The following is an 11,866-nucleotide window of genomic DNA, read 5'->3' as shown; positions in this document are numbered from 1 at the left end:
AATAAATTTTTATAATATTTCTATGGTATAGATCATTTGGTAGGTTCAAATATGGTTCATATTAGAAAACCAGATTTCTTAGTTACGACATACGTGGGTGTGTCAGAGCCATAGATTGTTGGAGCTTGGAAATGCCAATAATTTAAATTTTTGTGTCATTTTAATAAAAGAGTGTAGGTGTAGCTATATTTTCAATGAAAATCGTGGAAAGAAATTTGAAGAAAATTGTTTATTGACTACTTATATTAATGTTAAAAGTGAAGTCTGGTACCGAAAGAATTTTTAATGTAATTAATTTTGATATAGTGGAGTACATACTGTAATGCGAAATAGTCTACAAGAAATGTAAGTACTTTTTCTAAAAAACTGAAATTTTCAGACTGTTGTCTTACTTTAACGATTTTATTTATTCGTTCATCTTTGTTTTATCAGCACCTAAACTTAATTTAGTATTTGAAGAAATTAGGTTTTAATACACGATATAGAAATTCCAGAGCCCCATAGTGCTACAATTTTGAGTTATCAGGGTTAAATTAAAATATAGTTAATTTGATATACTTATACAAAAAAAATAAGTTACAAATAGATTTAGCTTTTAATATGTGAGTATGTGTAGAAAGTGTTAATCTTGTTTGTATTGAAAAGAAATGTAAACGAATATAAATAATATATTTTTATAGAATTCATGTAAATGGGTTAAGCTTGGCATGGAGGATGAGCAAATTCAGCTCATGTGGATATTGTTTGTTGTTCTGTTGGCCCAGTCGGCCAATTGCCTTTGCCCAACACAGTGTGTTTGCGATGATACTTCATTGAAAGTTTCATGTAATGCAGCCAATTTAGAAGTAATTCCAATACAACTTAATCCTGCTGTTCAAATAATAGATCTTGCTGAAAACAAGATAACTGACATTCATTTCACACTCAGTATATATACAAACCTAATGGAACTTGATTTATCAAAAAACTACATTGAAAGCCTAGGTTCTTCAAATTTTGAATTACAATGCAATCTAAAAGTTTTGAATCTCGGTTATAATATTATACACAGTTTAATGAAAGATTCTTTTAAAGGATTGAAAAGTTTGGTCATCTTGGATTTGAGTTTCAATAATTTGAAAGAATTACCTGTGGCAGCTTTCAAAGAATTGCAAAATTTGATTGTTTTAAAGGTAAATAGTAATCGTTTAGAATATTTGGAAGCAGGTTTATTAAAATATACGAGACAGTTACAAAAATTATATTTAAATGATAACCAGTTATTACAAATACCAGGTAATGCTATTTCTGAAGGAATTAAGTTAAGATATTTGTCATTATCGCAAAATCTAATGGAATATATTGAAGAAGAAGCGATGCCGTTTCTTCCAGAGTTACGGGTGCTCCTGCTTAATACAAATGTAATTAATTACATGAATCCAAGTGCACTTTCAAATTTAGAATCATTGGAAGTACTAGATCTCAGTGATAACAATTTCACTGTTATTCCCACAGATTCTCTTTCAAAATTATCTAATTTAACAAAATTGTATTTAAGCGGAAATTTCGTTCAAAGTATACCAGCTGTGGCATTCCGTGGTCTGTTTCGTCTTCAGTATTTGTACTTAAACAGATTGGAAGTTTTGTCACATATTGATGTGAGAGCCTTTGTTGATAATATATGTTTGGAAAAAATCTGGTTAGACAATAATATAGCATTTCAAGTACTCCCAATAAACATTTTTCACGGTAATCCAAAAATAAAGGAGATTTCTCTAACAAATAATCAAATACCCACGCTAGATGTGTCTCATTTTCCCTTGGATAAACTTAGTTCTTTAAAGCTGGGAGGTAATCCCTTGCAGTGTAATTGTTCTTTATTTTGGCTTTGGAAGTTATTACAGGAACAAAAAACGCAAGAAATTATTAATAATACTCAAGAGAGCGATTTAATATTAGATATGAGTAATATCAGTTGTGCTGGTCCTGAATATGTCTTGGGAAAGTTATTGATTCAAGTAAAGGAATCCCAAGTTGTATGTTCATTAGGATGGGTAGCCATAGTATCGGTTTCTGCTACTGTAGTGATGTTATTTAGTATAATAATTATTTTATTGTATTTTGGCTTTATTAAGAGGCGTTTAACAACCAATGAGATGCAACCAAAAGCAGGACCATCCAGTAGTCATTATGGTAATATGTCTGTAAACATTCCTTATCAGGAAAACACGCAGAAAAGAATGTATACCCACTATCCCAGTGAATATCTTTTGCCAAAAGTTAATGATACATGGACTTTACCTCCTAATTTAATGCAAATATCAAGATAAGGCCTTATTATATTAACACCACTGAGGAGTTAAGCGCATAAAAAACATAGAGTGACTGTTAATTTCAGTTACTGCTCTTCCGAAGCTATTGTGTTAATTGAATGAATAAATCAATGAATTGGAATCGAGATTATTTATTGTCAAATATTAATTTATAATTTTTCAGTTCCNAGCGATTATCATTTTTTTTTAATTTCAAAAAGAATAAATAAAATTTAGATTTTGTTTTAGTTATCTAAAAATAAATCCTTATTACTCAAACTAAAATTCATTAATGAGCAAAGACCTCTAAACATAAAAAAATAACTACCGAATGAATACTTCTCAGTACTCAGTAGAGAAAAATATTAAATTATACACTTTATTAAAACGATTCATTTCTGAAAAATTGGTTGCCTAAATTTTTGTGAACCTTGTGTAGTTGGAGCTTAGAGTTTATAGTATCTATAGATGGTCTATAGCAGTCTATAGTGTGAAGTTGCGTATTCGTCGTGGGTATGGTTATTATGACAGTTTCATTATAATTTATTGTTTGGATGTGAGTTTAAGAAGTGTTTCATATTTAAATAAGAAACAAGATGGAAATGTGGCTCAGAACTGCCCATCAAAAAGTACCTTTAAAAGTTAAAGATAAGTGACATATAACTGAAATGAAATTTTTTTGCTACTTATGGATTCCGTGCTAGGAGGGTCGATTGCGGGTGGTTGAAATAGATGGAGGAAAACAAAAACATAAAACCGCGAGTTCGTTCGAATTCTGCAAAGGTTTTATTCTTTGAAGACTCAACGAACAGCAGCAACCGCTCAAAATGTTTTACAGAAACAAATTGTGCTTCAAAAACGTCAAATGTATTACACCCAGGTATATGTTCTCATGATGATTCATTTTATTGTTTATGTATATATATATATACACTTATTTGATAAATTTTCAATATTTGTATACAAATGATTATGTAAATAAATACAATTTGGATTTAAAAGAAGTTAGAAGATAATAATGCCAGAAATAATATGCATCAAAAAGTAAATATGTAAGTCTGATATGTGCTTTACATTACATACCTAATTAGGAGTTATTAAAATTTTCATTCCTAAATTGGCCATTTTTAACATATTTTCTTATCCAGCAGTTTATTTATTGTTGTGGGTTTTCGATAGTAAAATAAGTTTTTCTATAACTTCAATTTATGCAATACTAATTTCAGTTATTAATCATTATTTACAAAGGACATCAAATAAAATGTATATGTTGTTAATTTCAGACACCAATCCTTCAACTGTTTCGAATTTAGTCCGTATAAGAAGTTCAACATTAGGAAAATCTGCCCCATCTTTATCAGCTTCAATGGTAAATTATGAGTGATTTCTAGATAATTAAATATATTAAACTTTATCTCTTTATAGAAGGATTTAGGTGTTAATCGGCGTAATAGTCGTCCAACTCCAGTTCATAGACTGAGTTTAATAGCCAGTACATCTCCTACATTACCTCGATCTCATTCTCCTGTATGTGGTAGCCCCATTGATAGTCCAAGAACTCAAGCAAGCTTTCTCAATTTCCAATTTGCTCCAATAAGAAGGTAAACAGATATTTCTTGCTTTTAGTTAATACATATATAAAAACAGTTGTTAAAAATGCATTCAAGATGTAGAATTATAACAGGTACAAATATCTCTGGCAAAATTATCCTTAACTTTTTGTTTTCACCCTGAGTGTTTAAGTTTACTAAATTACTAAAATGTAAAAAGGGTTTCATATGATAGAATTCCAAGTGGAAAAGGGGATGGAAGAAGATGGTCAGTGGCTTCATTACCATCTTCTGGATATGGCACAACACCTGGGAGCTCAAATATGTCTGTAAGAGTCTGCATTACATGTATTTGTTTCTATATTAAAGGAGATAATATTTAATTTTTATTATTAGTCGAAATGTTCGAGCCAAGAAAGGCTTCATCAATTTCCATTGGTACCAACTTCGGATGATATGTGCATACTATCGAATCACTTCTCTAGTAATGAAAGCAATGCGTCTTTGCCTTGCCGAAGTTACGAAGAAAATAGCGGTGCTCATAGATCGCCTTTGCATCGCCCACGTTCTCGTAGTTTGAGGTTTTTTTTAATGCAGTATTTTATATTCTTAGTTGTTGTTACTACCAATTTGTAGTAGTCCAAGTCATTCTCCCATCCTTGACACTGAAATATCAATGATGAATACTCTTTATAAAGAAAGATTTCCAAAGGCAACACGTCAAATGGAAGAAAGGCTGGCGAATTTTATAGAAGAAAATAAAGTTTTTGAAATTGGGAAAGACTGTGATTCATTGCCGATAGTCCGTTTTGTGCATCACCAAGTTATTGAAATGGCAAGAGATTGTCTACATAAGTCACAAGCGAAATTAATTGCAAGTCGCTACTTTTACGAAATGTCAGAAAATTTGGAAAGACTCTTAAATGAAGTAAGACAGTTATTACAATTGTTCTTTCATTTCAAATAATACAAATCTCTTTCGCATAGACAAAGGAAAAATCGGAAGAAGCTGCATCACAGTTGACAGGAATTATTAAAAAACTTCTTTTAATAATCTCAAGGCCAGCGCGGCTTTTAGAATGTTTAGAATTTGATCCAGAAGAATTTTATCATTTCTTAGAAGCTGCAGAAGTTGAAGTTAGAAATCTCCAGGGTATAAAAGAAGACTTACCCCAGTATATTATACAGAAATTGGGGTTAAATCGTGATGTTATTACTGAATTACAACAAGAACTTCAAGACTATCAAATACCGTCCATAAATAAGACGGATGCTTCACTCTGCCTTACATCCACTCCGAGCTGTAAAAAGTGGACTAATAAACCAAACGAACAAGATTTTGAAGTTGTCAAACTTATATCTAATGGCGCTTATGGTGCAGTGTATTTGGTGAAACATAAGCAGACTAGACAGCGTTTTGCAATGAAAAAGATTAATAAAAATAACCTGATCCTTAGAAATCAGGTAGAACAGGTTTTTGCTGAGAGGGACATTCTTAGCTTTGCTGACAATCCGTTTGTTGTAAGCATGTATTGTAGTTTTGAAACGAAAAAACATTTGTGTTTAGTAATGGAGTATGTCGAAGGGGGTGATTGTGCAACTTTACTAAGAAACATTGGCCCTTTACCACCTGATATGGCCAGGTTTTATTTTGCAGAAACAATCTTAGCAGTTGAATATCTTCACAGTTATGGAATTGTTCACAGAGATCTTAAGCCTGATAAGTAATTTTTTTTCAATAATTTCAAACTATAAATTACATTACTTTTTTTTTTCTATTTTTAGTCTTTTGATCACTGCTTTAGGACATATTAAATTAACTGATTTTGGATTAAGTAAAATGGGATTGATGTCATGTAAGTTTTTTACTTATTTCAAAGGTGTATTTTATCTAAAAAATGTTTTCTTTCAGTGGCTACTAATTTATATGAAGGGTACATTGACAGCGAAACAAGGCAGTTCTCTGATAAACAAGTTTTTGGAACACCCGAGTACATTGCACCAGAAGTAATTTTACGCCAGGGGTATGGAAAACCAGTGGACTGGTGGTCAATGGGAATAATTTTGTACGAATTTTTAGTAGGATGTGTCCCATTTTTTGGTGAAACTCCTGAAGAATTATTCGCTCATACAGTCAATGGTCGGTTAAAAATTTAAAATGATTAGTATTTTTTAATTTATTATGTGTTATTTGCAGATGATATAGAATGGCCTGATTCTGAAGATTGGCCTGTTCAAGAAGAAGCAAAGAATCTCATAACTGCACTTCTTCAACATTCTCCCAGAGATCGTTTGGGTATAGGGGGTGCTCATGAAGTTAAAGAGCATTTATACTTCAAAGGCTTAGATTGGAATTCATTACTGAGACAGAAAGCGGAGTTTGTTCCTCAACTAGAAAACGATGAAGATACAAGTTATTTTGATAGTAAGCTTTATTTGTAACTAAAATATAATGTTTCATACATAAAAAAATAATTATAGCACGACTCGATCGTTACAATCATGATTTGGGTGACGATACTGATGACACTGACGATTCTCCTGTTTTTGGTTTATTTTCTTCTTGTTCCCCACAATATCGTAAAGTTCAAAGATCACAAATAAATCTAACATCCGATCACGAACTTCCAACTGATTTGGTTCGAATAACCACATTAACTGCTTCTACACCTGATATATCATCTGATACGCTACAAGATATCAATAAAATTAAACTTAAATCCACAAATATATTTTTAACGCCCGAAAAAGAACATGCAGACTTCAGTTTGGTGGAAAGAAGAAAAGTAAATAGTCATTATATATTTTTTAATTCCTAAAAAATTAATCGACTAATTTTTTAGATTTCTTTAGATCTTACAAGAGCCGTTAGCACGCCTGACTCATCTCAAACAGATAGCGATGATGTATCACCTCAAATTCAAAGGAAAAGGAAAACTACACATGCAAGAGAAATGTTACCTCGTTTTTCAATTTCCGTTGAAGATGAACATAGGTATGTAACTATGGTTTTTGTATTCATAATTTAATGTATAATTTAGTGGAATGGATACTGGAACATCATCTTCCGAAAATAATCGGGAGGTGTCTTCTATTTGCCGCAGTCAGGGTACAATAACACCATTTTCTAAACATCGATCAAGATCTGTTGTCAAGAGTGCATCTACTTCTGGGCTGTCCCTTGTAATACCAACAGGTTAGCTATAGCACTTATAACTATCTCATATTTAAAATGAACAATAATAATAGTTTCAGACGAATTTCAACCCCCTCCAGGAGTTAATTCACCAAGTGGTGGTGGTGGATCGAGCACGGCAAGTTCCAGAGACACGTCTCCTTGTCGTGAATTATCGCCTCTTGTTAATAATTTAAAACCTCCTATAATTATAAGACGAGGACCTAAAGGATTTGGATTCACTGTTCACACTATCAGAGTATATTATGGAGACACTGATTTCTATACCATGCACCACTTAGTAATGGTAAATAACTTAGCAGTATGTGAAAGTTAAAACAAGGACTGATTTTTGAGACATTTTCTTTGTAGGCTGTTGATGAAGGTAGTCCGGCATTTGAGGCAGGGTTACGACCAGCCGATTTAATAACTCATATAAATGGCGAAGCTGTCCAAGGTCTATATCATACGCAAGTATTACAATTGCTTTTGTCAGGTGTTGAACACGTGAGCTTGAGAGCAACACCATTGGAACACACATCGATACAGAGTGGAGGTAGAAAAAGGGAACCTGGACAAAGTAAACTAGCCAAACGTAGTTTGCATCGTCAGAGAAGGCAAAAAAAAGAAAATGACAAAAGGAGAAAAACGTCGCTTTTTAGAAGAATCAGTAGCAAAAGAGCCAGTGCTGAAATCCAACAGGTATTGAAATATCATTTATATTCCTCGGGTGCTTAGGCAAGTTGATTTTTTTTTCATAATGTAATATATTTAAGATGACAGCTGGTGTCCAGTCTCCTTTAACTGTATCTCCAAGTCGCAGTTTCCAATCATTTTCTCGTTTAACTGATGCGAGTTCATTGTCAGTAATAAGAACTCCTACTTCAAATCGTTCCAGTCTTTCACCATCAGATTCTTTAGCTCAGCAGTCGAGTAGTTCATCGTCTCAAACACCATCATCTGGTTCATCTAGTCCTACTTCTTCAAATTCAAGAAACAATAAGCAGCATTATCAGAGACCGTCCACTTTGCATGGACTTAAGCACAAGCTTCATTCTTCATCATGTTCTAAATCTTTGCACGTAGCCAATCCTTCTTGTTCCAACGTTCCAAATCGACGCAAATCTGTAGGACATATACCACTGTCCCCTCTTGCTCGCACCCCTTCTCCATCTCCATTACCAGTTTCTCCAACACGTTCACCTAGTCCGTTAGCGTTCCCAGTTGGCCATCAACCAGGCAGCTCCAACACTACTCAATCATACAGTCCTAGTTCAGGAGGGACTCCCGTCCCTGCAGCTCCAAATCAAACGAAAAAGGGTTTCGCAAGACATAAAAGTAGTGAACCGGGCTCTCCATTGTTACGAAGAGCTTTATCTCCAGATAGATTGCATCCAAGAAGTGCAGAAAGTAAATGTTCTCTGATTTCGCCTTTGTGTTCTTCGGGGAATTCGCCAGTGGTTAAAACTCAAAGAGCTAGTAGTGGAGCCATCTGGCGTTCGACTTCATCATCTGACCGCGAAAAAGAAGAAGAAACAACGAACATTGGCAGTGAGGGGAATACCAACACCAGTAATACAAGCTCTGATAATCGCTTATCATTGAATTTATCTGGCACAGAACCTTTGCCAAGAATTGCAGAGGAGAAGGATTCTCCCACAAACAGCGCCCACGAATCTGCGAAACAACTTCAAGAAAAAACATCTGGCGAATGCTGTAAGAAGGCTAGTAAAGCGAATGACTTAAAAATGGAAAGTCAGAGTAATAAAAATGATAATAAAAAGGAAAGCAAATTGGGAAATGACAATAAAGCCGGAAGAAATGGAAAATCTAATCATAAGTAATTTTTTTATTCGCATTGGGTGTTGGGATTTTACTGCTAGAAACACTGCTTTAACGAAGTTTTTGCTTTTATCAATAACATCTCCACGCAAATATGATATTATACCGGCTTTTCGCTTGAGAGAACAAACATTATGTAAGTATTTGAGGGCAGTTAGTTATGAGATTATAAAATTTTTAGTCATCTTATTTAAAAATTTATTTTCTTTACAAGCAAATTTGATATTAAAATTATAAGATATATAAGGTACATAAACTGCATATATCTACAATGCATGTAAAAAAAAAAGTATCGTTTCAGTATTTTTAAATTTTTTAATGCCACAGTAATCTAAATTAATTTTAGTGACGCCAATTGAACTATTTGGTTTAAATTGAAGTTTTAATTAAGTCAGTGATGTGGCGCATGTTTTAATTTTAATTGTTCGCTAATAGCATGAATAACATAAATTAACAGCAAATAAATTAGCTCATAGAATATTGTAGATATAGATTCCCCATAAATTTGTAAAACGAACATTTTCCGATTAATTATTTGATTATTTTATTAATATGCAAATGGTTGAATTTCTTTTTATTTTATAATTCGGTGTAATTAAAACGTAAATTTAAAATAATTAACAAATTCATTCAATTGAAAAAAAATTCAAATTGTCCAAATATAAATGTTTTTCTGTATGTGTAATTTAATAATGAGTAAAACGTTAGTAGCGTTAGATTAATTAAAGAAAAAAAGAATTCCAATCATTTGTAAGTTGCATAAAATCGGTTAAAACGTTGAAAATACATATTTGCAATACTAAAAAAAAATATTGACTTTCAGTGATTAATACTGTAGTAAAAAAAATGAAAGTATTGTTCAGTAAGACTTCAATAGTATTCAGTTTGTAGTGATAAATAAATAGCGTCAAAATAGGCACAATTTTTAAAATTTTATTGTGTTTTATGCCTTACGGATAAAAAATTATGTTTTACTATTTTGTTGCTTAATTATAAATTGTTGGCTCTGTTTACATAATAATGTATTCTAGGATGATTTTATTAATTATTGGTGCCCTTAAAGTCATTTAAGCTAAGATAACTTATTTATAAACTCATAAAAATCAGTTTAATGTGATCATTAGTTCCCATATATTTTTTTAAAGCGTATTTACAAAAATTATTTTTTAAATTTCATTCACTACCTACAAATTTGCACTTCATTTTTCCCCATATTAAATGCTGTCATTTTTCTTAATTAAGAGGAATGTTAGTGTTTAGTTTTTGTAATGTGATGAATGTGTGATCTGTTTAGAATATTAATGTAAAAATTAAGACTTGGTTTAGATGAGAGTTCTTTAATTGTATATAACGATACTTCTTACTTTGTGTATATACTTTTGTATACATATTATTTATATTTTTCTTCTGCAGTTGTGCATTATAATGGTTAATTGATTGATTTTTGATTTTATTTTTCAATATAATATTCCATTAATGCTCACACTTTAGTTTTTCTCTGCAAAAATTTCTGTGTTTGCGATGTAATACGACTTTACTAGGATATTAAAATCCTTATTTAATACGAAAAATAATAAAATGAGAGCTGAATATGTGTAAATGAAGTTTTTGCATAAACTGTACATTTGTTTCGTCAAAATTTGAGTAGGTATAATATAGAAATTATACTACTATTATAAAAAGTGCATCCGTAAAACCTGAAGAGTTTGAAACTCTGCGATGTTTTATTGAAATATTTTTTTAAGAATGTCTCCCAATAATTAAAAGTATTTAAATAGAGTTACTACTAATACACATATAGTACTACTACAGTATACTACAATAGTCGAAATAATTTTAGAGTTAACATTAAAACTTTTCGGAAACATTGTAAAGCATTTTTTACGCTTATTTAAAAAATGTTTCACAGGAAGGTTACCAGCAGCATAGCATAGATAACGGACAGAGTTTTATCAAAAGTCCTGTTTTCTGTTTTAGGTTAAATGAATATAAATAAAGACGCATGGCGTACCACATAGAAGTTCGTCATTTTATTTAATGTATACAGACAACTGTTATTAAGCAGCAAAATTTTTATATAGATAGACAAGATATTTATAAATGATCGATATGTTTTATTAAGGTATTCCTACAGATAACGTACCAGTTTTTAATAGGTCCCTTTAAATCAACGTAATCTACGCTCATGGTTGATGATCAAGCAAAGCAAATGCCATTATACTCAATTAAACTGTTATCGTTATCAGCAGCATCAGTGCAGTGGAATAAATTGTAAGAAACCCGTTCAAAAAGGTTTAGAATTTTAGTAAACGGATAATGTTTGTTTTTTTTATCACAACTGGTTGAGTGCTATTTAAAATACTTTAACCAGTGGTTAATACTCTTCGTTTATTTTAATACAAAAGACCGAAAAAAGTGAAATTGTAAAATGGCAGCTCTACCACGCCGAATAATAAAAGAAACTCAACGTTTACTACAAGAGCCGGTTCCTGGAATAAGTGCAGTACCAGATGAAAGTAATGCTCGTTATTTTCATGTTATTGTAACTGGTCCTGAAGATTCCCCATTCGAAGGAGGCCTATTTAAATTAGAACTTTTTCTTCCTGAAGACTATCCAATGTCTGCACCTAAAGTTAGATTTATTACAAAAATATATCATCCAAATATTGATAGATTGGGAAGAATTTGTTTAGATATATTAAAAGATAAGTGGAGTCCCGCTTTACAAATTCGTACTGTGCTCTTATCAATTCAGGCTTTACTTAGTGCCCCTAATCCAGATGATCCTTTGGCAAATGATGTTGCTGAATTGTGGAAAGTAAATGAAGTAGAAGCTATTCGCAATGCTAAAGAATGGACCCGCACCTATGCAATGGACAACTAATTTAATTTGCAGTTCTCCAAGTGTAAGATTTGTTCCATTTGTTTTATTGTGATTACTTTTTTAAATACCATCAAATACCTAAGTAAAAAGAAGTAAATGATAATATATACTACAATGCATGTAA

General features: G+C 31.9%; 3 protein-coding genes across 7 annotated transcripts; all 3 read left to right on the top strand.

Annotated features, from left to right (window-relative positions):
- Positions 1–53: 53 nt before the first annotated feature.
- LOC108737302 (chondroadherin-like) lies at positions 54–2,473 on the top strand. Its single transcript, XM_018470075.2, has 2 exons — positions 54–345; positions 681–2,473. The coding sequence occupies exon 2, from the start codon at positions 708–710 to the stop codon at positions 2,307–2,309; it is 1,602 nt and encodes a 533-aa protein (XP_018325577.1). The 5' UTR covers positions 54–345; positions 681–707; the 3' UTR covers positions 2,310–2,473.
- Positions 2,474–2,773: 300 nt separating this feature from the next.
- Positions 2,774–10,299, top strand: LOC108737299 (microtubule-associated serine/threonine-protein kinase 3). Of its 5 annotated transcripts, none has more exons than XM_018470060.2 (16): positions 2,774–3,171; positions 3,575–3,660; positions 3,717–3,892; positions 4,077–4,170; positions 4,238–4,422; positions 4,478–4,769; positions 4,829–5,565; positions 5,627–5,697; positions 5,754–5,981; positions 6,039–6,266; positions 6,323–6,627; positions 6,685–6,836; positions 6,883–7,037; positions 7,091–7,323; positions 7,389–7,718; positions 7,793–10,299. In XM_018470060.2, exons 1-16 carry the CDS (start codon positions 3,024–3,026, stop codon positions 8,858–8,860), a joined length of 4,488 nt encoding a protein of 1,495 aa, XP_018325562.1. In that variant the 5' UTR covers positions 2,774–3,023; the 3' UTR covers positions 8,861–10,299. The 5 variants fall into 5 exon arrangements, with proteins under 5 accessions (XP_018325562.1, XP_018325560.1, XP_018325561.1 ...); XM_018470058.2 differs by having other exon boundaries at positions 4,062–4,170; positions 4,481–4,769; XM_018470059.1 differs by having other exon boundaries at positions 4,062–4,170; positions 7,097–7,323.
- A 713-nt stretch (positions 10,300–11,012) lies between these two features.
- Positions 11,013–11,851, top strand: LOC108737304 (ubiquitin-conjugating enzyme E2 N). Its single transcript, XM_018470077.2, has one exon. The coding sequence runs from the start codon at positions 11,287–11,289 to the stop codon at positions 11,740–11,742; it is 456 nt and encodes a 151-aa protein (XP_018325579.1). The 5' UTR covers positions 11,013–11,286; the 3' UTR covers positions 11,743–11,851.
- Positions 11,852–11,866: the final 15 nt, after the last annotated feature.

This window comes from Agrilus planipennis, unplaced genomic scaffold (assembly GCF_000699045.2).
Source record: "Agrilus planipennis isolate EAB-ADULT unplaced genomic scaffold, Apla_2.0 scaffold90, whole genome shotgun sequence".
Lineage (NCBI taxonomy): Eukaryota > Metazoa > Arthropoda > Insecta > Coleoptera > Buprestidae > Agrilus > Agrilus planipennis.
Note: the sequence above shows the minus strand (reverse complement) of the source record. Positions and strands in the feature narration are given on the sequence as shown.

Coding starts and splice junctions, on each gene's coding strand:
- LOC108737299 (XM_018470057.2), top strand. CDS start 3,024: ATGGAGGAAAACAAAAACATAAAACCGCGAGTTCGTTCGAATTCTGCA. Junction 5,566..5,626: donor AGAGATCTTAAGCCTGATAA/GTAATTTTTTTT, acceptor TTCTATTTTTAG/TCTTTTGATCACTGCTTTAG. Junction 5,698..5,753: donor TAAAATGGGATTGATGTCAT/GTAAGTTTTTTA, acceptor GTTTTCTTTCAG/TGGCTACTAATTTATATGAA.
- LOC108737302 (XM_018470075.2), top strand. CDS start 708: ATGGAGGATGAGCAAATTCAGCTCATGTGGATATTGTTTGTTGTTCTG.
- LOC108737304 (XM_018470077.2), top strand. CDS start 11,287: ATGGCAGCTCTACCACGCCGAATAATAAAAGAAACTCAACGTTTACTA.